Source organism: Letharia lupina (assembly GCF_014066315.1).
Source record: "Letharia lupina isolate WasteWater1 chromosome Unknown contig_3, whole genome shotgun sequence".
NCBI lineage: Eukaryota > Fungi > Ascomycota > Lecanoromycetes > Lecanorales > Parmeliaceae > Letharia > Letharia lupina.
Window position 1 is genome coordinate 1,224,740 of NW_023502972.1, and position 18,301 is coordinate 1,243,040.

The following is an 18,301-nucleotide window of genomic DNA, read 5'->3' on the forward strand; positions in this document are numbered from 1 at the left end:
CTTCACGGTAGATTACAAAACGATGACACCAACAATTTACATATGGCCACAAGATGCTTTGATCGCAGGGACAACAAACTTCAAGGATGCAGTATTTAGTAGAAAGTCATAGAACTCGTCATTGTTAGCATTTGATAGCATGGGTGCGAAGGGCCACGCTGCAGCGAAGAAAAGGCAGTTATCATGCTACCTTGACACAAGCTTCCAAAAACTACGGCTTACGATACCTTAACGAGTTTTGGTTCTTCTCGTCGCTGAGCTCAGACCTCACTGCTAGATCCTGTCAACGTTTCAATCCTGTGCCTACTTCCCTTACTTCCCTGACTTCTGCTTGAATAGCATACTAGTAAACGCGGGCAGACCATGTCATTCAAGAAATGCTAGACTCGTAAATGTGCAAAGCAAAACCAGCTTAGTAGCACAATATTCTTTCTAAAAGTAGCGTCTTGCGCCAAATTCGAGATGCGGCATGCTTGAAACTTTATGATCATGGTTTTGACCAACCCTAATTATTGCCAGCCTCTGCACGAAATATTTGAGTGCTGCTAGAGAAATGAAGTCTTTCAAAGTACAAATTTCCAACACAATTGAGAGTATCGGAAATACAACAAGGCCCGTGCTTGAGCGCCACGCTATGCATTTTAATTGTTTGGAGCTGAACAAGATGGTGAAAAAGATGCCCAGAGTATCGTAACTCAAAAGGCACCTACCAGCGGCGACTGAAACGGCATCAGGAATTGGCTGGGACACAAGGAAGGATCTTACTCACCTGTACGCCTCGGCGACTTTGGGTTGACGCTTCTTGAGCTTCGGCGTATAGTCGTCTTCTTGGCGTCTTTTCGGAGCGTCTTCCTCATCAGAGGAGGAATCTCGATGTCGTTTGCGGCTCAGCGACTTCTCTGAGCGTAATTCAGTGGGTGAAAGAGCTTGTCCATCTGTCGGCGGGGTGAAGAACCCATTGCCATTACCGTTGCTGTGATCTACACCGTTAGTGCTGTAGCCAAAGGGATTAACGTTGGCGAGTCCAGCAGACAGTGGGCTGCCATCAGTTCCATCTGGATGCGGTTGCTGTCTGAAAGGCATTGGCGGCGGCGGAAGAGGTCCGAAGTGTTGGTTATAGGAAATTGAACCATTGGTTTGGTGCTCTGGGGGTACTTGACTAGGGTCGGACTGTTTTTGATGCTGGTCTCCACCAAGACTGGAAGCAGGTCAGCAGGATCGCCGGTCACCGCGTGATATATGGAACATGAACCCACATATCTGCTCTCGACGAGCTTCTACTACGTGACACATGCGTATCATTAGGTGAGCCATGTCCAATGTATTGATCTGGCCAAGTAGTTGCTGTGACTGGCTTCGGTGCTCCAGTCACACCTAAAGCTGCGAGAACATCCTCAGGGTCCTGTTCGGATTTTATTGGTTGCCCAAAGGTCGCAGGTTCTGGGGGTGTATGGTATTCTTCTTTAACCTCGTGATCCCCAAGCGGATGCTGCTCCGGCTTCACCGACTGTAGTGGGGATGCGTGCACTGGATTTGCCGGCTTCCCCTTTTCAAGCTTTTCTTGAAGCCTCGCTTTGGTCTCTGCCAGTTCACGCTCCATCCTGTCTAGCGTGTTTTTTACCTCGAGCGAATCCTGGTTCATGGAAATTGTTCGCGACCGACTGCGAGAATCTCTGTTCAATTCATCGCTTGATCCTGGATGCGCGCGACGTTGCCTGATCTTCAGCAGGATTTCGCCAACAGGAACAACCTTACCGTCAGCTGGGAGATCAGAGAAAGCGATATCATCTGCGTGTTCTTTGTCCCAGTACTTTGAATCTTTGGATTGCTCAAGGCAGGCTTCGAGACTTCCATCGTATTGGTACTTTGACTTGCAATAGCCTTTATCTTGAGGTGCTGGCTGCGGAAACGGTGCTAGAGCGTCCGCAACAATAAAGTTCCCTGGTAGAGGTTGACTGATAAGATAGACAGATTGTTGTGATGCATTGGTGAAATGTAACCTGGATTGTGGTAAATCGGGTATGTCAAGAGAGTCCAAGTCATCGTCTTCAAAATCATAGTCTAGGACCTGAGCTTGGTCTGAGCTTGGTGGGGTAGACTGGGACTTCATAGATGCGGAGGATTCCATTCGCTGGTCTGGCTGGGCCGTGGCCTCAGCGCCAAAAGACTGTTGATTAGATTGGACAGAAGTAGCTGAAGCTGGCGTGAATTGTGATTGGTACATCTGGGAGCCGCCAGTGTATTGCGAGGCTTGGACAGACGCCTGGCTGGGCGTCTGAGAACCGTTTGGATATCCCGTAACTTGACCATGTGGAGCCATATATGGCTGTTGGTGATGCGGTGACACTTGGTGGTGCTGGTTGCCTTGCTGATAAGCTTGTTGAGATTGGTAGTACTGTTGCCATTGCTGATAGTATTGCGCTTGAGCTGGTGAGTGCGCCGAAAGCGGAGTGGCAGGACTATACGCTTGTTGATACTGATGATGTTGGGGATACTCCATTTGCCCATGAGGGGGTGGTGGGTACCCTTTTGGCGAGACTTGTGTATGACCGGGATGTGGCGTGTATTGGTGTTGGGTGGCCACAGTACCACCATTTTTGGATTTTCTCAATGGATTTTGAAAGGCTTGCGGGTTTAACTTTCCTCTACACTTGGCATTAGAAACATCGCAAAGAAGCCAAGTATGAAACTTACGCTGGAACCTCACGTATCGGTTCCGGGCAGTCCATCGCGAAGTGACCCGAGTTGCCACAATTGAAGCATGGCTGAGGTGCTGCATGAGCGGGACTCTGTCCATGGGCAGGATTAGGTTGCGGCTGGCACGCTTGCTGGTAAGGCCCGTGCTGAGAAGTACCGAAATGCTGAGAAACAACTGGATGCTGAGGTGAACTATGAACAGGAGAGGAGTCATGCTGGGGAGGAGAACCTTGCAGCTGGGGTGCGTACTGTCGTGATTGGTAATGCTGCGGTGCATATTGATGATGGTAGCCATTTTGTCCTTGTTGAGGTTGATGAGACTGCTGCTGCGGGTATTGTTGCGCTGGCTGGCTTTGTTGAGATTGCGCATACTGTTGCGCTGACGGGCCTTGTTGAACTTGCGGATACTGCTGTCTCGGTTGACCTTGCTGTGGTTGCTGATGTCGCTGTGCTTGATGTTGTTGGTTCTGCTGATACTGCTGCACAGGGTAGCCTTGTGGTGGGTTTTGCTGATATTGTTGCATAGGCTGAGAATTCGGCGGTAGCTGATACTGCTGAGTGGGCTGAGGTTGTTGGTATTGCTGTGCCTGATATTGCGGATTATGCTGATACTGATACTGCTGGGGTTGCTGGTACTGTTGGCCTTGTGCGTATTGTTGAGGCTGCTGATAATGCTGAGGCAGCTGTTGATACTGCTGATACTGTTGCGGCCACTGAGTGGCAGCCATGTTTGACAATTATGACTTGAACTCTTGCTTCTGCCGCCAGCACAATATGGACACTCGCCCTCAGATCATGAAGACGTTTGTAGGGACAAGAAACCTAGGAGTAGGGGCTTGACGTTTTCAAACAGAACTAATTTTCTGGTGGAAGTAAATCTGAAGTTGACGACCAGAATTCTTAGAGGAGTTCTTGACAAGGGTGATGCATATACGTGTTTCAGAAAAGGGAAGAGAGCCGACAGCGAATGAGATCTTAAGATCCGACTGAGACTAGCTGGTCAAAGAGAACTCCTACAGGCCGCTGAGTATCTGCACAACCTAAGTTGCTCGTCAGACTTAACACGATTTGGCGGATAAACGGTTCCGAGAAAACGATTTTCTTTGGAAAGGGTAGAGACTGTGGGAGTTTGCAGATTGCATGGAAGATGCAGTGTTGTCTCAAACAAGAAAGTTGGAAAGAGCGATTTGAGAGGGTGTACGTATATCGAGATAGCTAACGCTTTTCGGATAGCTTCCGCTCGCGAAAAGTCAAAATTTGACTGAGAGGAGTAGGTACAACATCAAGTACACATAGGCCTGTCTAATGTTTTCCCATCATGCGATGCAGTTTCCTGTTGTGAGGGAGTAAAGCTCATGATGATTTTGAGATATATCTTACAGCAGGCTTCCGCACTGCTAGATCAAAGAAAAGCCATCCTGCAGAGCAACGCGGTCTGAGAGCCCCCGTTTGGGTTGGGAGGCAAAGACATGCCCGGTCTTCCAGGTATGCCTCCACCCGTTGCTCTTTAACCAACAAACGGCTTGCTAACCCTCTGCTCTAGCAAGTGTCGATCTCGATGAATGTATCGAAAGACTCTACAAGAAAGAATTGCTTGCCGACTCTGTCATAGAGGCAATATGCGCCAAAACAAAGGAGCTTCTGATGAAAGAGAGCAATGTTGTACACATCGCAGCGCCAGTCACAGTGGTTGGAGATATACATGGGCAGTTCTTTGATATGATTGAGATATTCAAAATTGGAGGCTTCTGTCCAGATACCAATTATCTTTTCTTGGGTGAGCTGTACCCAAGAGTGCTCGCGTGCTCAGTAGAGCGAAATCTCTTGAGCTGGTCTCTGCGTTCAATCCACAAGACGTTCGCCACTTTGCTACCGCAACGGAGTCGCTAATATCTTCTTCGGTTTAGGCGACTATGTAGACCGCGGTCTCTTCTCCGTCGAAACAATCTCCCTCCTTGTCTGCCTTAAATTGCGCTACCCGTCCCGCGTGCACTTAATCCGCGGCAACCACGAGTCTCGCGGCGTAACACAATCATATGGCTTTTACACCGAATGCAACCGCAAATACGGCAACGCGAACGTCTGGCATTACTTCACCGACATGTTCGATTTCCTCACCCTCTCTGTGGTGATCAACAATCAAATATTTTGCGTGCATGGCGGATTGAGTCCGAGTATACATAGTATCGATCAGATCAAGATTATCGATCGCTTTAGAGAGATACCGCATGAGGGCCCAATGGCAGATTTGGTGTGGAGTGATCCGGATCCGGAGAGGGATGAGTTCTCGCTGTCTCCGAGAGGCGCGGGCTATACGTTTGGAGCGCAGGTGGTGAAGAAGTTCCTGGACGTCAACAAGATGAACCACATCCTTCGTGCGCACCAGCTCTGTCAAGAGGGCTACCAAGTCCTTTATGAAGATCGACTGAGCACAGTCTGGAGCGCGCCGAACTATTGCTACAGATGCGGAAACATGGCGAGTGTGCTCGAGGTCAGCGATCAGGGAGAGAGGTATTTCAACGTCTTTGATGCCGCGCCGGAGAATGATCTGCATAGGGGAGAGCAGCAGAATCAGCCGAATCAGGATGGTCAAGGCGTTGTGGTCGAGTATTTCCTTTGATGATACCAGGTTGCATCAGAGCGTTGGAATCATGTGAGGCATATCAAATGTTCATTTGGTCATCGTTATAGACGGGAAAGGCATCGTAGATAGGCAGATTCCATATGCCGTTTTCTGTTCTAACGCTATATGAAGTACTACGATGTTTCGATAGCAAGACACAGGAGAGAATGAACTCATGAATCGCTTAATCTATCTACAAAGGTTCGCAAAGCCCTCAAAGCTCCAGCCGAAAACAGACCAGCTATAAAACAATTGCCGTTCCTATTCCCTCTCAGATGGCAGCCCCTCGTTCAGAGAGACCAATACATAGCCATGAGAAACCCCATATACTACACCATCTTGCCTCCCAACCACCTGTAGACAACGCTAAAATCCTTCCCTTTCTCCGAAGCCTCGACATCCTCATACACGTCTCCTGCTCTTTCTCCCATCTCCACCTTGGCACCCACCCTCATCGCCTCCTCCATCGCCAACCTCAAGTCTTTCTTCATCAATTCCACCCCGAAACCGCCTTCGTAGTCTTCCTCCGCTGGCGCTCCCGGGCTGATTCCGCGGACTGGGTTGTTGATCTCGCTGCTCCAACATCGGCCGCTGCTACCGTTGATCAGTTCGCCAAGGACGTGCGGGTCGAGGCCCCATCGCAGGCCGAGATTCATGGCTTCGGCGGTTGCGATGTTGGAGATGGCAAGGAGGTAGTTGTTCGCTAGTTTCCCTGACAGCCCAGCACCTTGTTCGCCCAGGTGAAGGACTTTGCTGCCCATAAGTGCCAATATTGGAGTCACCCTCTTCACCAGTCCTCCAGATCTACTGCTGGCTCCCAACATGAATGTCAAAGTGCCAGCCCGTGCGCCTACGACGCCGCCGGACATGGGAGCGTCGACAAAGCGACCTTGAGCTGTGCAGTGGACGGCGTTGGCGACTTCGCGGGAGGAGGTGGGGTCGATGGTGGAGCAATCTATGAAGAGGCGTTCAGAGGCGCCGGAGGAGGACGTGAGTGGTGGGAGAGGTGGGTTGAGGATGTTGTGGAAGACGTTTTTGACATGGGAGGGCTCGGGGAGGACGGTGACTATGACTTCCTGCGCGATGAGTGAGCAATTGGCGACTTTCATTTGGCCGCCGAGAAGAGAGTGTGGGATTGACGATGTCAGAGGATTGGCTTTGATGTGGAATTCGAATCAGGGAAAGGGCTGCATGACGCGAGCCCCCAACTTAGATCATTGAGGTTGGAACATGCTCATCATAAGGAAAACGCATGGTGACACTAGAAGACAAGTCACGTACAGCCTTCTGAGCCACTGCTCTCGGCGAGCTTGCAATCTCAATGCCCATAAGGCCCATTTGGTTGTTCGAGGTTGGACTGTCCCTTGCAATGCCGACTTCATGCATGAAACTGGCCGTAGCTTCTTTGTTGCGGTCATGTATGATCAAAGTATCGCTCGCCGGGATCTTTGCACGTAGGTTTCTGGCCATTGGGTACCCTGAGAAGGGCACGCAGCCATTTGTAAGCACAATTCATTCTTCAATTGGGGCACGCTGTCGAGGACATGGTGGGGCTTCCACGTGCGATAAGGAAGCGTGAAGCTCACCCATTCGTCCAAGACCTATAAATCCCCATGTTGCTAGGTTTGCGGGTGTGGAAGCGAAAGAGCGCCTTGTTATGGAGGATAGCGAGGATGCTGAGGGGCCATTGCTTAGCATGCAGAGGCGAGAGGGAGAGAATCGGACAGAGACGGCAGCGCTCATGTTGACTTGTTAGGGAATGCAAAGAGATGGCGATAATGAGGAAAACAAAGAAATCACGTGTGGAGATAGAAACATGAAAGACAGAGAGTAAGGTAGTTCGAAAGCTGGGGAAGCTTTCAAGGTGCGGGATGAGACTCGAGAGCGTTTGAGGGGTCTATGCGAGTGTTCGCTTTGAGTTCCACTTTATCCCTCGGTTGGTGGATAGCGCAGTTGGAGCAAGACTCTGATTAGCCAATGGGCGAAAGGAATGGGACTCCGATATCTCCCGCATGTCGCATGTCATGTGCTTCCACATTGTAACTTGGTAAGGCACGTGAAGCGGGTTAACACAGTTGATGGGAGTGCATCGTTGACATCGATAGGATGCTTGTGCGATGGTGGTGGTGGCAAAGTGGGGGTTCTAAGCAGGGCAAAAGCCACGAGCGATTGATAGACGCCGGGACCCTGTCACGTGCCTCTTCCTTTTATGTAGTCCTCAAGACTATCGGATTAAAGTACAACAGCTTGTAAGACACGGGTCTCTCCGTATTGTGCAGACTACAGCTGTCGGCAATATTACTTTCGGCTTCTAATCCTAGGGGAAGTTTCAAATCTCCCGTCCTACAGGAAAGCTCCTCCAACGCCTGCCAGAAAAGATATTTGACAGTGTAGAGCGTACAAGAGGGTATGATGAGAAGGGAAAGAGATTTCTCGACGCCTGTAGGCACTCGATGCTTGAATCTTGTCGATACCAATCAAATGAATTCCATCAATGGGCAATCAATCTATTGAGGCTGGACAGATCAGCCGGGCAGCACAAGTGGGATTATAGCTCTGTTTCTGGTATCAGCAACATTCAATATTGGACGAGATAGTCTCATAGGCACATACCCGATCACCAATGTAGCCGCAACTCCAAGTAAGGCTCGCGTCCTCACTTTTTCCTTCTTCAATTCCTCCCCTAAGAGCCTAGCCTTCTTTGCGGGCTGAAGTTCATTATCTGCAGATCCATCGGATTCCTCGTCCATCTCCTCTGCCTTTCGTTTCGCTTTTGAGGAGCTACCCTCCCCATCTGCCTTCCTGGCCTCTTCTACCATTGCTCTCGCTGTTTCAATCATCTCCTCCGGACGTTCTGGCAATGGTAATTCTGGAAATCCCGTGGGCATTTCGATGTTCACAGTGGTAGTCTCTCCTCTCTCAGTGTCACCCTTGATTTCAACGCTGGACTCGACACGGATCTTGACTTTCTCGCCGTCTGCTGATTCTGGCTCTGCTGTGGACGTACCGTCAGGCGCCGTATGGTCTAGGGTAGCTTGTAGAGACGCGCTGGCCTCACGCGCTGATGCGGCGTCTGCCTCTTTTGCGGCCTTTGATGCTCTAGGCTTCTTCGTAGATGGTTTGCCGGGACTTGCGTTCTTCGCAGGAGAAGTCCCTCTGGGTCTACCTCTTGCTTTTGGTGTTGAGGCGCGAGCAGTTGTTCCGTTGGGAGGGGGTAGGAGAGTCCTGTCATTTGCCGTAAACGTGAATTTCGGTGGGGGAGAGATGGCCTTCGTTGCTGGGTCGTCTGTGCCTTGAGAGATTGGGGCTTCGTCTAGGAGAGCATGGATCCATGGTACTATCCCGTAATCTTGTGCAAGCTCGATTGCTGAAATGCTGTCAGTCGCTCATCACGCAAGGTCTATCGGAGCAACGCACCGTATAATTCAGAGACCCAAACATTGCCTGCAACCTCGTCCTGTGCCGTCGATGGCAGGCTCTTGACGTAGTCGCGTTCTGCATTCTCCTCCGCATGCTTTGCCCATGGGAAGGCAGCCTTGAACATTCCAGTCGCACTCACATAGCCATCAGTGCTACGTCTCTAGAGGCACGATGACATCGTCAGCGGTTGGCTTCCGGGCGCAACGACAGTCCAGACACACGTACCATGAGGAAGTAAACCTCGGGCGTCGGCTGATTTTGATGAGGTGCGAATATCTCGGATCCCTTCAGACTACGTGGTAGGGGAGCGCGGAGGTGTGCATAGTCAAAAGGTCCAAGGTTTTCCGGCTTTGTAGCATTGGAGGTTCCGACTTGTCCAGGTTTTACAGCTAGATTCGTCTGTCCTAGCCTGCGCTTCGCGATGAGTTCGCTGTCTATTTTGGAGCGGATTAGCAATGAAGACGGAATTGGACTTTGGGTAGGATCGTACGAGGTTGTGTCTTTTCAGGCGCAAGAAGAGGATTGCGCTTGCTTGGCAGTACCCGCTCAGAGGTTCCATTGATCTGTACATTCGACATTGCGATTATACCTCCAAAATTTCAATCAGTGTTGTTGATGATGTACTGACGTCGAGGGTAAGCTTTCGGGCGGGTGCCAAGCGCGTCGAAAGAAATCTGGGCTCTACCAATTGACTGATCGCGTGGCTCCTTGTACACGGAATGGCGCGCTCGATATGATGCTGTCGCAGTGATGCTGTATATGAATTGTGAGATGAAGAATGTGAAGGGCGGGTGAGGTGTTGTTCTGCGTTCAGGCCAAGTTCGCTCCGGGCTAGCCTAGGGGGAAAATCTGGGGGAGGAGGCCGCGTTGGAATGGGTGGCTGGAAGCAAATTCGTGGCTGGCTAGACTTTCACTGTCGCAAAAACAACGACGTCACGGGTGTGTGAGCAGGAGATTGATGAGATTCAACCGAGGATATTTAGTGGATGTAGTACAAAATATGTTGCTGTCGAGGTCATTGATGATGGTGTTTCAACATATGCGGAGAGCGGAATAGAGTACGTGTCCGATGATTGGATCAGTGAAGCGAAACCCCACCAATCTTCCTGAACCTTTCAATATGCCAGCCTGCGCTGTCGAATAATCGAGCTAGCTTCAACAACAACAACAACAACAACAACAACAACAAACAACAACAACATCAACCCCTCCCTTGACATCTCCAGTCTTTACAATAAACATGGCCAGCCAAGGCGAGGATGATCTCCAGGCCTCCACCACCGAAGGATTCAAGGTCGGAGAGAAAAAGACCGTCGAAGAATATGCAAAGCTCGGTAAGTGCATATCGCTAATTTTCGACGACAGACCTTCCATCCACTCTCACCTTTGCCTTCAAATCTGTTATTCATAATGCCTTCCCTAAGAAGAATCAAGTCTGTACAAGATCTGTATATCCTGTTGGATAATCTCATGCCCTTGAAGAGATGCCAACTATCCCACTATGATGTCGAGAATTTCTTCGCCGCATCGATATGGGAATACTCTCCCAAACATACCCCACTTCTCTTCTCTTGCAAGCATCTCCCATCTCTTCGCAATATTCCCGACACGTCCCGCTGAAGTTCCCTTTGTCTTCCCTGTCCCTTGAAGCTTTCTCCTGACATCGACCCACCCAGACCAAAATGACGAATCCCTCAACCGCTGGAAAGCCTCCCTCGGCATCTCCTCATCCCCAGCCATCCACGTCGACCCCAAAGACCAGCGTCGCTGCGTCATCAAATCCCTCGCCCTCGAAGTCGAAGGCCGCTCCGACATCACCATCGATCTGACCGCCCCAGGTTCCGTCGAAGCGCTCAAATCGAAACCTTTCACCATCAAGGAAGGAGCCAAGTTCCGCATGAAGGCAAACTTCGTTGTGCAGCATGATGTGCTGAGCGGATTGAAGTATTTGCAGGTTACGAAGAGGAAAGGGATCAGGGTTGCGAAGAATGAGGAGATGATTGTGAGCGTGTTTTTATTTTCTGTAGGAAAGGGATGGAAAGCTAACCAGGTTGATTGATAGGGCTCATTCGCGCCGAATACGCAGGATAAGCCTGTATATGAGAAAAAGTGTACGTCTCTGCACCAATCATCTGGTGCATTCCATCTGACAGGTCTATTTTCAGTTGAGCCAGATGAGGCGCCGACAGGCATGCTGGCCAGAGGCCATTACGAGGCTGCGTCGAAGTTCGCAGACGACGATGGTCATGAATACTTGAAGTTTGAATGGTCATTCGACATCACGAAGGAATGGAAATGAGCATGGTTGAATTGCACTGATGAGTACTACCGAGTAGAAATTGCAGAGCATGAAACTTTGCTACGATCAGTGCTGGTATCTTCAGATATGACATGATGAGAGAACACGCCGCATAGTGCCATATAATCTTCTAGCTATCTCGCCCATGAGCCGTTCCAGATCCTCCTCCCTCGCCTTATTCTCCCTCCTTGCAAGTCTCCATCGACGTCGACTTTTCCTGAGCTAAGAATGCAAGTCAGACATCATGTAAGATGTTGAAAGGCGGTAAGCTCACTGAACGATAGTGACAGTGCTACAGCGGCTTGCTTGCTGCACCTCCGGAGGTTGGCGCTGGAGGCGAGACTGGTGACTTGACATGGTAATCGGAGCGACAAGCCTTGAAGTCCTTGATCTCCACTTTCATGCCAATTCTCAACGCGTGTAGCGCAACTGCTAGATCGAAAAGGAAGTCTTTTGGAATCTGCTCTCTGATCCACTCGGCGAGCCTGCCGGGTAGTAAGGGAAACTTGCATGCCATTAAGTCGACTAGTAGTCTCCTCAGGGGCGCTGTAGCAGGTGTGTCATCGTAGACCTTGCGGATGATTGAGATGGGTATCTGACTGAAGATTTGATGCTTGTCGATAAGGACATCGATAGCCATATTCTGCAAATCCGGGATGCCGCACATCTCTCCAAAGATGTAAAGACAAGCTAGTGAGACCCATGTCATGTCTGTTGCTGTCTCGCCTTTCGTGATGATGCTATCTGTGTACACCCATAACTGGAAATGCCTGAACATGGTGATACTCTCGTCAAGGAGCTCGAGGACCTGCTCCTGAGCCTCCACAAAGTTGCCCTCGAAGGCTGCCTTGAAAAAGGGAGAGACGTTGCAGATGATGGTCTTGTGCATCCTGAAGACCGTCTCATCCCGGCCAACCTTCACCACGACCATGGTGTCGAAGGAGTCGCTGAAAATAGTCAGCTGATTTAGATTCCTCTAGTTTGGGTGTCCGCAAAGCGACTTACCGGTCGATGCGAGGCTTCTTATTTACGTGTTCTGTGGAATTGCCAGACTTTGCCGACATCATAGCTGCTCTTATGTGAGCGGCACTTATGTGTTTGCGGGACGTAGATGCGAAGATACTGAATCTTGGAAGTGGAGTATGCGGGTTGTTAGAAGATGGAAGGCACGATGTTGTCATTCGAAGTAGTTACAAGTGCAACTGAAGTGAGCCCTGCGCCTCTGTACCAAAAAGTCAACAAGTCAATTCGAGAGAGCAAACCACTTGCTCAAATTGTGTAATTAGCCTTCCAAAGACTGACAGCGACATAGTAGAACTCTCTAGGATGGCAGTGCTATTGCTTGACCAATCTATCCACTTCCTCATCTCCCTCACTCTCACTCTCTTCCTCCTCACTACTCTCTTCCTCGCTCCCACTCTCCGTCTCCTCTTCCGTACTCCCCTCTTCACTGTCCTCTTCTTCATCTAGCCAATCATCAAACGTCTTATTCTTCGCCCCTCCAACCCCGATCTTCCCCAACCCTTTCTTCTCAACCGCTTTATCCAACTCCCTCGCCGCCGGCACATCCTTCTTCTCCCCATAGACCTCCTTTGCCAGACCCTCATCCCTCAGCTTAGCATCCGGCTCCTCCCCTTCCTTAACCCACTCAGGCAAGCTCTCATATCCCATCATACCGTCTGCACCAGCTGCTTCGACACCAATGACAAGACTACTTGAGCCAATCAGCAGACCTTTTCGATTTTCGGATGGAGAGGGTGTGTGAGGAACAGGCTTGGGGGCGAGCAGGAGTAGGGAGGCTAGTTGAGTGGATTGAGGATTGGATAGGAGAGCACGATAGAGACGAGTGCGATCTCGGAGGTCGTAGGAGACATCATAGCGCGTTAGATGCAGGACGTAGGTCCACAGAAGAGGTATGGGATGAGGAGAGTCTTGATCTGATTCTACTCCCGGCTGGTCGGTTGAGGGCGGCGGGTGAGGATCTTGCCAGCCATTCTCCTCAGCCGCGGCTGAAATATGAAGTGAAGCACACTCGACAACTTGGGCTGATGGAATGCCTGGTGCTTCTTCTGTTTGTGCTGGAGTGGTGCGGATGAGATAGTGCAAATAGACTTTGGCAGCTAGGAGAACAATTTGCAATTTAGCTGCCTCGGATTCGTCGGCGAACCCTTTGACAAGAATGCGGAGGACGTCGGGGGCGATGTTTTCTTCTTCTGGCAAACCTGAAAACTCGCTGACGAGCCATATAATGCTTGCTCTGGCTTCTGGGTTTGTCGTAGTATCCAAATTCTTCGCCAACCTAATCACGGTTTGCACGTGCGCTTGTGGATCTTGCTGGATCAGATGACGGATTACTGTCAGTGACTCAGCCACAAGGTTTCCATCTTGGCTTGAAAGCTGGTTTAGCAGAAGTCGTAAGCATCGTGTCGAAGCCGTGCTCTCATTTTGGGCACATCGTCCAATAGCCCGCACGCTCTCCTGTACTAACGCAGCATCTGCAGCTCGGGTGAAATGCTCCAACTCGCTCCAAATCATCTCTCTAATGTGTGGCTCGCAGTGCGGAAATATCAATGTCAAAATTTCGAACTTCAGGCGTGAGACATTGGGAGGATCTGTGGCTCGCACTAGGAAATGGCCCACGTATCTGACAAATGACTCAGGGCGGACTAGGCAGACGGCAACGATGTTGTTCATTGCGACATGCTGAATATCTTGTGGGCTTCTCAACAAGGCCACCAGGGGTCCAATCGCAGCGTCGATATACTCAGAGGTACCGAGATGGAGGGAGCAGCGGGCGGTCGATACAATGACTGCAGAGTTCCGACTCGACAATAGAGGCTTACAGGCTTTGAGGAAAAGCTCTAGATCAAGGTCCAGCACTTGGACTTCTTCTCCGGAGTTGTCTTCCTCATGCTCACTGCCCTCGTCCTCATAGAACCCTTTGCTCTTATTCTTCTTCACTTTCTTAGTCCGCACAGGAAAGCACTTGCGTGCATAGACTGTCAAAAGGCTCAAAGTAGCAAGTTGGCCCCACTCGTCCATGTCAACCAGCTTCCTGACAAGTCCTCTGTAATGCTTGTGAATGAGATCTATGCGGTCCGGGCAAACCTCCAGGAATGCAATGACTGCAGGTCCTACCACATAGTATTGCTTGTCTCCAAGCAGAACTGATATGTAATCGAGGAGCTGGGGTAGAGTATTGGGATCCAATCTATAGCACTTTGGTATTGCCAGAGCAGCGGCCTTCCGGACAATAGGACTCATGTCCGCACATCCTTTCTTAATTCCGAGAGAGACTATCTGGCTGATGACAGGCACCTTGATGCCTGACATGACTCGTAGTGCCATTGCACGGACTTGGGGGCTCTGGTCACTTAGAGATTTCTGTATCGTATTAATGGAGAGCAATGCAAGGTCCGGCTCTGACTCTGCATAATGCAGGAGATAAATATACACGAGCTTTTTGATCTCAATGTTTGGACTGGCAACATTTTTGACTACTGCCGAAAAGAAAGGAAGACAGGGTTTGGAACGGTACATCATCTGTACTTCCAGTATCAGAGCATGTCCCCGTCTAATGGTGGCGAAAGATCATACGCTGATGACCTTCCGCAGGCCTTCCAAGATTTCTCTATCATTGCGGCTATCCAGCAGCTTCTTTGTCTGAGCAAATGGTAAATCCCTGTTCGAGGGGCGAGAATTGACAATCCTTGCAGAACCAGCAGACTGTGCTGCCTCCAATGTCAATTCACGTGCTGAAATCAGAATCAGCCCTGCTGGAATGATTGAGTACATGATCCAAACCTGTATCTAGCATCGATGATACTCTTGAGATCGATTCCATGCCTGCCTTGTTGGGGAAAATCTCCCCCAGTGCTTCGCTCCTTCAGAATCTGATGTTTCGACATCCAATGCCTCAGTCCCTCAGACGTGCCAAGATTACTAAGCCCCTTCGGGTTAGCGAAGTTGAGCTAAGCCGCTTTGGGCTAGTTTGCTGACTTCGCAGCCTTCGGGTGGTAGTAATGTCAGTAGTGACTCTCATTGGCTGATATTGGAAAGGTAAGATGCCCAATATTCAGAGCTCAAAGATCACAAGTATATGTCTGTCGTAAGCAAGCATAAGAGCAGTGTATCAGATGATCAAATTGCCTCAATACCTGGCATACCTAGCCAGCATCATGACAAAATCACACAAACATTGCGTCTTTTCCTCAATCAATACTTTCTCTCTGTAATAGGTCATAAGATCGTGCAGAGAACCTCAAGATGCCTTTTGCACATACCCCCATAGCTTTAGCGCCACTGCTATGCACAGACTTCGTCAATTTCATCCTACGCCATCACACGTCGCCGACGACTCTCATCATCTGCTCCAGTCGCGAAGCTTTCCTCCAGGGAATACAAGCTTGTATCAACTACACTCATCCACGAGATCCCTCGACAGATTCAAGCAATGAGCCTTCATTTGACGCAAGCCATGCGGCTCTACACCCTCTCTTAGTCCCAACAATCCATCTCATAGCCATGTCCAGATCTGTCAATCTAGCATTCACGCCTACATTGCCTCATCTACGAGCATATTTGGCAACATGCATTTCAAGCATCGGGTCTCCATCAACTGCTTCCACTTTTACCAAGCCAGGGTCCCAGTATCCTATGCTGGCAGTCTGGGGCTTCGCCACTCTTCACCGCTCAACTGCCGAGCACTCTGCACAGGGCTTGTCCCGCTCTCTTGGAGCGGCTGTTGAGACAGCGAAGCTTAACGGGCAGAGACTGGTGCTGGCGGAGTCGACAGCATTGAGTGGGGAAGTTGAGTACGAGGGTGTTGACAGTGTAGGCAATCCGTGGAAGGAGCAAGTGCCGCTTCTGAGTGGGAGCGTGCGATTTGGAGGGGAGGACAGGATGTGGGCTGGAAAAACAGTGGAAGTTGAGACGGTGGTGAGAAGGTGGTGTCGGTTTGTCACGGTTGGGGATGGAGGTTGAAGGGATCATGGAATGGACAAGTTGAACTTTGAAATATGCTTCATTCTTCGCAGTCGCCTATAGAGAAGTCTAGTGATGGTACTAGAAAGAGACATAGTGCTTGCTCAGTCCTTGCTTGAAAACATCTTCCGACACGACTTGATACGGTCCTTCATCTTTCCCATAAAGCCCAGTTCGCCCGTACGGGCCTTTGCTCGACCAAATTGCGTCTTGTGGCCAATTCCCATCAGAAACGACCTCAGCGACGTTCAGATCACCATGTACGCGATAGCAACGAGGCTCGAAGATCCAGTTGTTGATGAAGATTTCAACGTCCAATTCTACGCCCTCTTTTTCACGCAGGCTCATAAGAGAGCGAGCCTGTTCGAGAATGCGCCAAAATATGGTTTGTGACTTTTTTGAGGTTTTCAGCGATACCGGATGACGACCACACACAGTGCTGGTCCGAATTTGCATTTCGCCGCTCCAGTTGATGGAGGTATCAGCGAAGAGGTCCTCGCAGATCGAAGGCAGGGAAAGTGATAGGTTCCTTAAGCGAGGGCATTCGAGGATCTTTGGGCAGAGGTGCTGCTTTTGACCACGCAAAGAAGTCGGATCCGGATGCTCGAAGCCATCAGCCGTCAGTGGTGAGTGCTCTAGTATTTCCAACGTTTCATCCGAGGAGTTGGCGATAGCCCCGATGCCGTCGATCGTGACTGAGGCGGTACCCGTAATATGCAACTCTCGTAGGTTGACCGCAGTGTGGGAAATGGCGATCAGGTCGTCATCGGTCAGCGGCATGAAGTTCGATTGTCCGAATATTTTCAATCGCTTGAGCGCACTGAAGTCGACTCTAGGAGAACTCAGTGGCTTATTGTCAATTTGGTTTTTAGCGTTGTCTATCTGTGACTGCTTGAGATCAACAGCGAGGAGCTCCAACGATGAGATACTATGGAAGTTCTCATTTCGGCCGAGTAGCCGTGACCAGTCTTCCGTACTCCCGTATCTCAACGCAGTCCATGGAAGCGTTACATATTCCAATTTGGTGCAACGGCGGAGTATTCCGAAAATCATGGCATTCGTTTCTGCACCGTAGTACCCAACGAAGGAAATCCTACGCACGCACCATGCCAGTGCCGAACTGCTCTCGAAAAGTTGAAGCGTCTTCCTCAAGGAGTGGTAGGGGTCACGGTAGACGGCAATGCTTGAAAGATTTGTTTGTACGGTGTGGAGTGTCCGAGACTGCATCCATCTACGCGGTCAAGAGTCAGCGATCGTCATGAAGAATGTGGTGTGGAAGCGTAACCACCTTTCGCTACCTCGCCAACGCGTAATGAAAATGCTCCTAAGGGCATACTCCGAAGCCCATTGGTGGCATTGTTGATTGACTTGTCGAATAGCATCGACGGCATTCCACTTCAGTGTGTCTGGGGACACCTGGCCTCTGACTACGCGTTGCATTCGTACATCTTGTAGAGGTTCGGGTGCCTGGCTTAAACCGTATGTGTATTGAGGATTTCCCTGAATGTTGAGTTCGGCGGCCTCTTCGAGAATGGCCGAAAATAGTTCGTAAGGGAGGTTGTTGATGCTTGTTGGCATGCTGAAACTCTGTGGTGTGATGAATGAGAGGGAGAAAGTGATGCTTGAAAGTCAGTGTGTGCTGGATGTTAGCAGAGTAGCTTTGGAGCATTCAGTCTGGTTTTATATCTCCAGCAAAGCCGACTTTTAAGGCGGGGGCCCCGCTTCTATCATTCGATTTCTGAAGACTTTGCAGCGTCATGGGGTCACTCTCGAACGCCATTCGTCAATGATGGCAGAGACTTCAGAAAATAAGAAGTCGGACTGACATAAAATGGGGGTAATAGTATCTTCGACGATTGGCTGCGGCTGCAGCTCCGACGCTTAGATAAGCAGATCTATTCTTGGCGGTCGGATAGCAGCTTCCCGGAAATGAAGCTTGACACAGATGACACAAAATATTATATTTCGCCTCTGGTTCTGGGTGACCTGAAAGGCAGCGGCGAGTGTGGGGCAGCTGAATTGTGGAGAAGCGACGGCCATTTTCTCATGGTTTGCTGCCGTTGCATCGACTGTCCCTCCTGGCTTGGCAGCACTGTTTGCGTATTCAAGGTGGCATCTCAAGGCTGAATGTCGCGACTCGTTAGGTAATATGCTGGCGAGTCTACGTTGGGGCGAATTCAATGGAAGCCAAAGCACGTACTGAGGCTGTAACGAAGATGGGAGTCTTTGCTAGTACTCAAGGTAGCTTTGCCAACTTGCAGGCCGCGTTCGCTGCTGGA

The 18,301-nt window shown here is 50.1% G+C and overlaps 9 protein-coding genes across 9 annotated transcripts; 3 read left to right on the top strand and 6 right to left on the bottom strand.

Annotated features, from left to right (window-relative positions):
* Positions 1–706: 706 nt before the first annotated feature.
* Positions 707–3,425, bottom strand: HO133_007234 (uncharacterized protein; the record flags this gene model as incomplete). The annotated part of the gene is made up of 4 exons (XM_037298127.1): positions 707–719; positions 770–1,198; positions 1,257–2,645; positions 2,695–3,425. The coding sequence occupies 4 exons, from the start codon at positions 3,423–3,425 to the stop codon at positions 707–709; spliced, it is 2,562 nt and encodes an 853-aa protein (XP_037156762.1).
* A 741-nt stretch (positions 3,426–4,166) lies between these two features.
* HO133_007235 (uncharacterized protein) lies at positions 4,167–5,317 on the top strand (the record flags this gene model as incomplete). Its single annotated transcript, XM_037298128.1, has 3 exons — positions 4,167–4,182; positions 4,241–4,474; positions 4,605–5,317. The coding sequence occupies 3 exons, from the start codon at positions 4,167–4,169 to the stop codon at positions 5,315–5,317; spliced, it is 963 nt and encodes a 320-aa protein (XP_037156763.1).
* A 332-nt stretch (positions 5,318–5,649) lies between these two features.
* Positions 5,650–6,790, bottom strand: HO133_007236 (uncharacterized protein; the record flags this gene model as incomplete). The annotated part of the gene is made up of 2 exons (XM_037298129.1): positions 5,650–6,396; positions 6,602–6,790. 2 exons carry the CDS (start codon positions 6,788–6,790, stop codon positions 5,650–5,652), a joined length of 936 nt encoding a protein of 311 aa, XP_037156764.1.
* Positions 6,791–7,845: 1,055 nt separating this feature from the next.
* Positions 7,846–9,318, bottom strand: HO133_007237 (uncharacterized protein; the record flags this gene model as incomplete). Its single annotated transcript, XM_037298130.1, has 5 exons — positions 7,846–7,876; positions 7,934–8,687; positions 8,738–8,900; positions 8,966–9,174; positions 9,231–9,318. 5 exons carry the CDS (start codon positions 9,316–9,318, stop codon positions 7,846–7,848), a joined length of 1,245 nt encoding a protein of 414 aa, XP_037156765.1.
* A 662-nt stretch (positions 9,319–9,980) lies between these two features.
* Positions 9,981–11,039, top strand: HO133_007238 (uncharacterized protein; the record flags this gene model as incomplete). Its single annotated transcript, XM_037298131.1, has 4 exons — positions 9,981–10,074; positions 10,417–10,742; positions 10,803–10,851; positions 10,906–11,039. 4 exons carry the CDS (start codon positions 9,981–9,983, stop codon positions 11,037–11,039), a joined length of 603 nt encoding a protein of 200 aa, XP_037156766.1.
* A 292-nt stretch (positions 11,040–11,331) lies between these two features.
* Positions 11,332–12,103, bottom strand: HO133_007239 (uncharacterized protein; the record flags this gene model as incomplete). The annotated part of the gene is made up of 2 exons (XM_037298132.1): positions 11,332–11,986; positions 12,045–12,103. The coding sequence occupies 2 exons, from the start codon at positions 12,101–12,103 to the stop codon at positions 11,332–11,334; spliced, it is 714 nt and encodes a 237-aa protein (XP_037156767.1).
* A 271-nt stretch (positions 12,104–12,374) lies between these two features.
* HO133_007240 (uncharacterized protein) lies at positions 12,375–14,834 on the bottom strand (the record flags this gene model as incomplete). Its single annotated transcript, XM_037298133.1, has 2 exons — positions 12,375–14,582; positions 14,637–14,834. 2 exons carry the CDS (start codon positions 14,832–14,834, stop codon positions 12,375–12,377), a joined length of 2,406 nt encoding a protein of 801 aa, XP_037156768.1.
* Positions 14,835–15,305: 471 nt separating this feature from the next.
* HO133_007241 (uncharacterized protein) lies at positions 15,306–16,022 on the top strand (the record flags this gene model as incomplete). Its single annotated transcript, XM_037298134.1, has 1 exon — positions 15,306–16,022. The coding sequence occupies one exon, from the start codon at positions 15,306–15,308 to the stop codon at positions 16,020–16,022; it is 717 nt and encodes a 238-aa protein (XP_037156769.1).
* Positions 16,023–16,103: 81 nt separating this feature from the next.
* HO133_007242 (uncharacterized protein) lies at positions 16,104–17,600 on the bottom strand (the record flags this gene model as incomplete). Its single annotated transcript, XM_037298135.1, has 2 exons — positions 16,104–17,253; positions 17,311–17,600. The coding sequence occupies 2 exons, from the start codon at positions 17,598–17,600 to the stop codon at positions 16,104–16,106; spliced, it is 1,440 nt and encodes a 479-aa protein (XP_037156770.1).
* Positions 17,601–18,301: the final 701 nt, after the last annotated feature.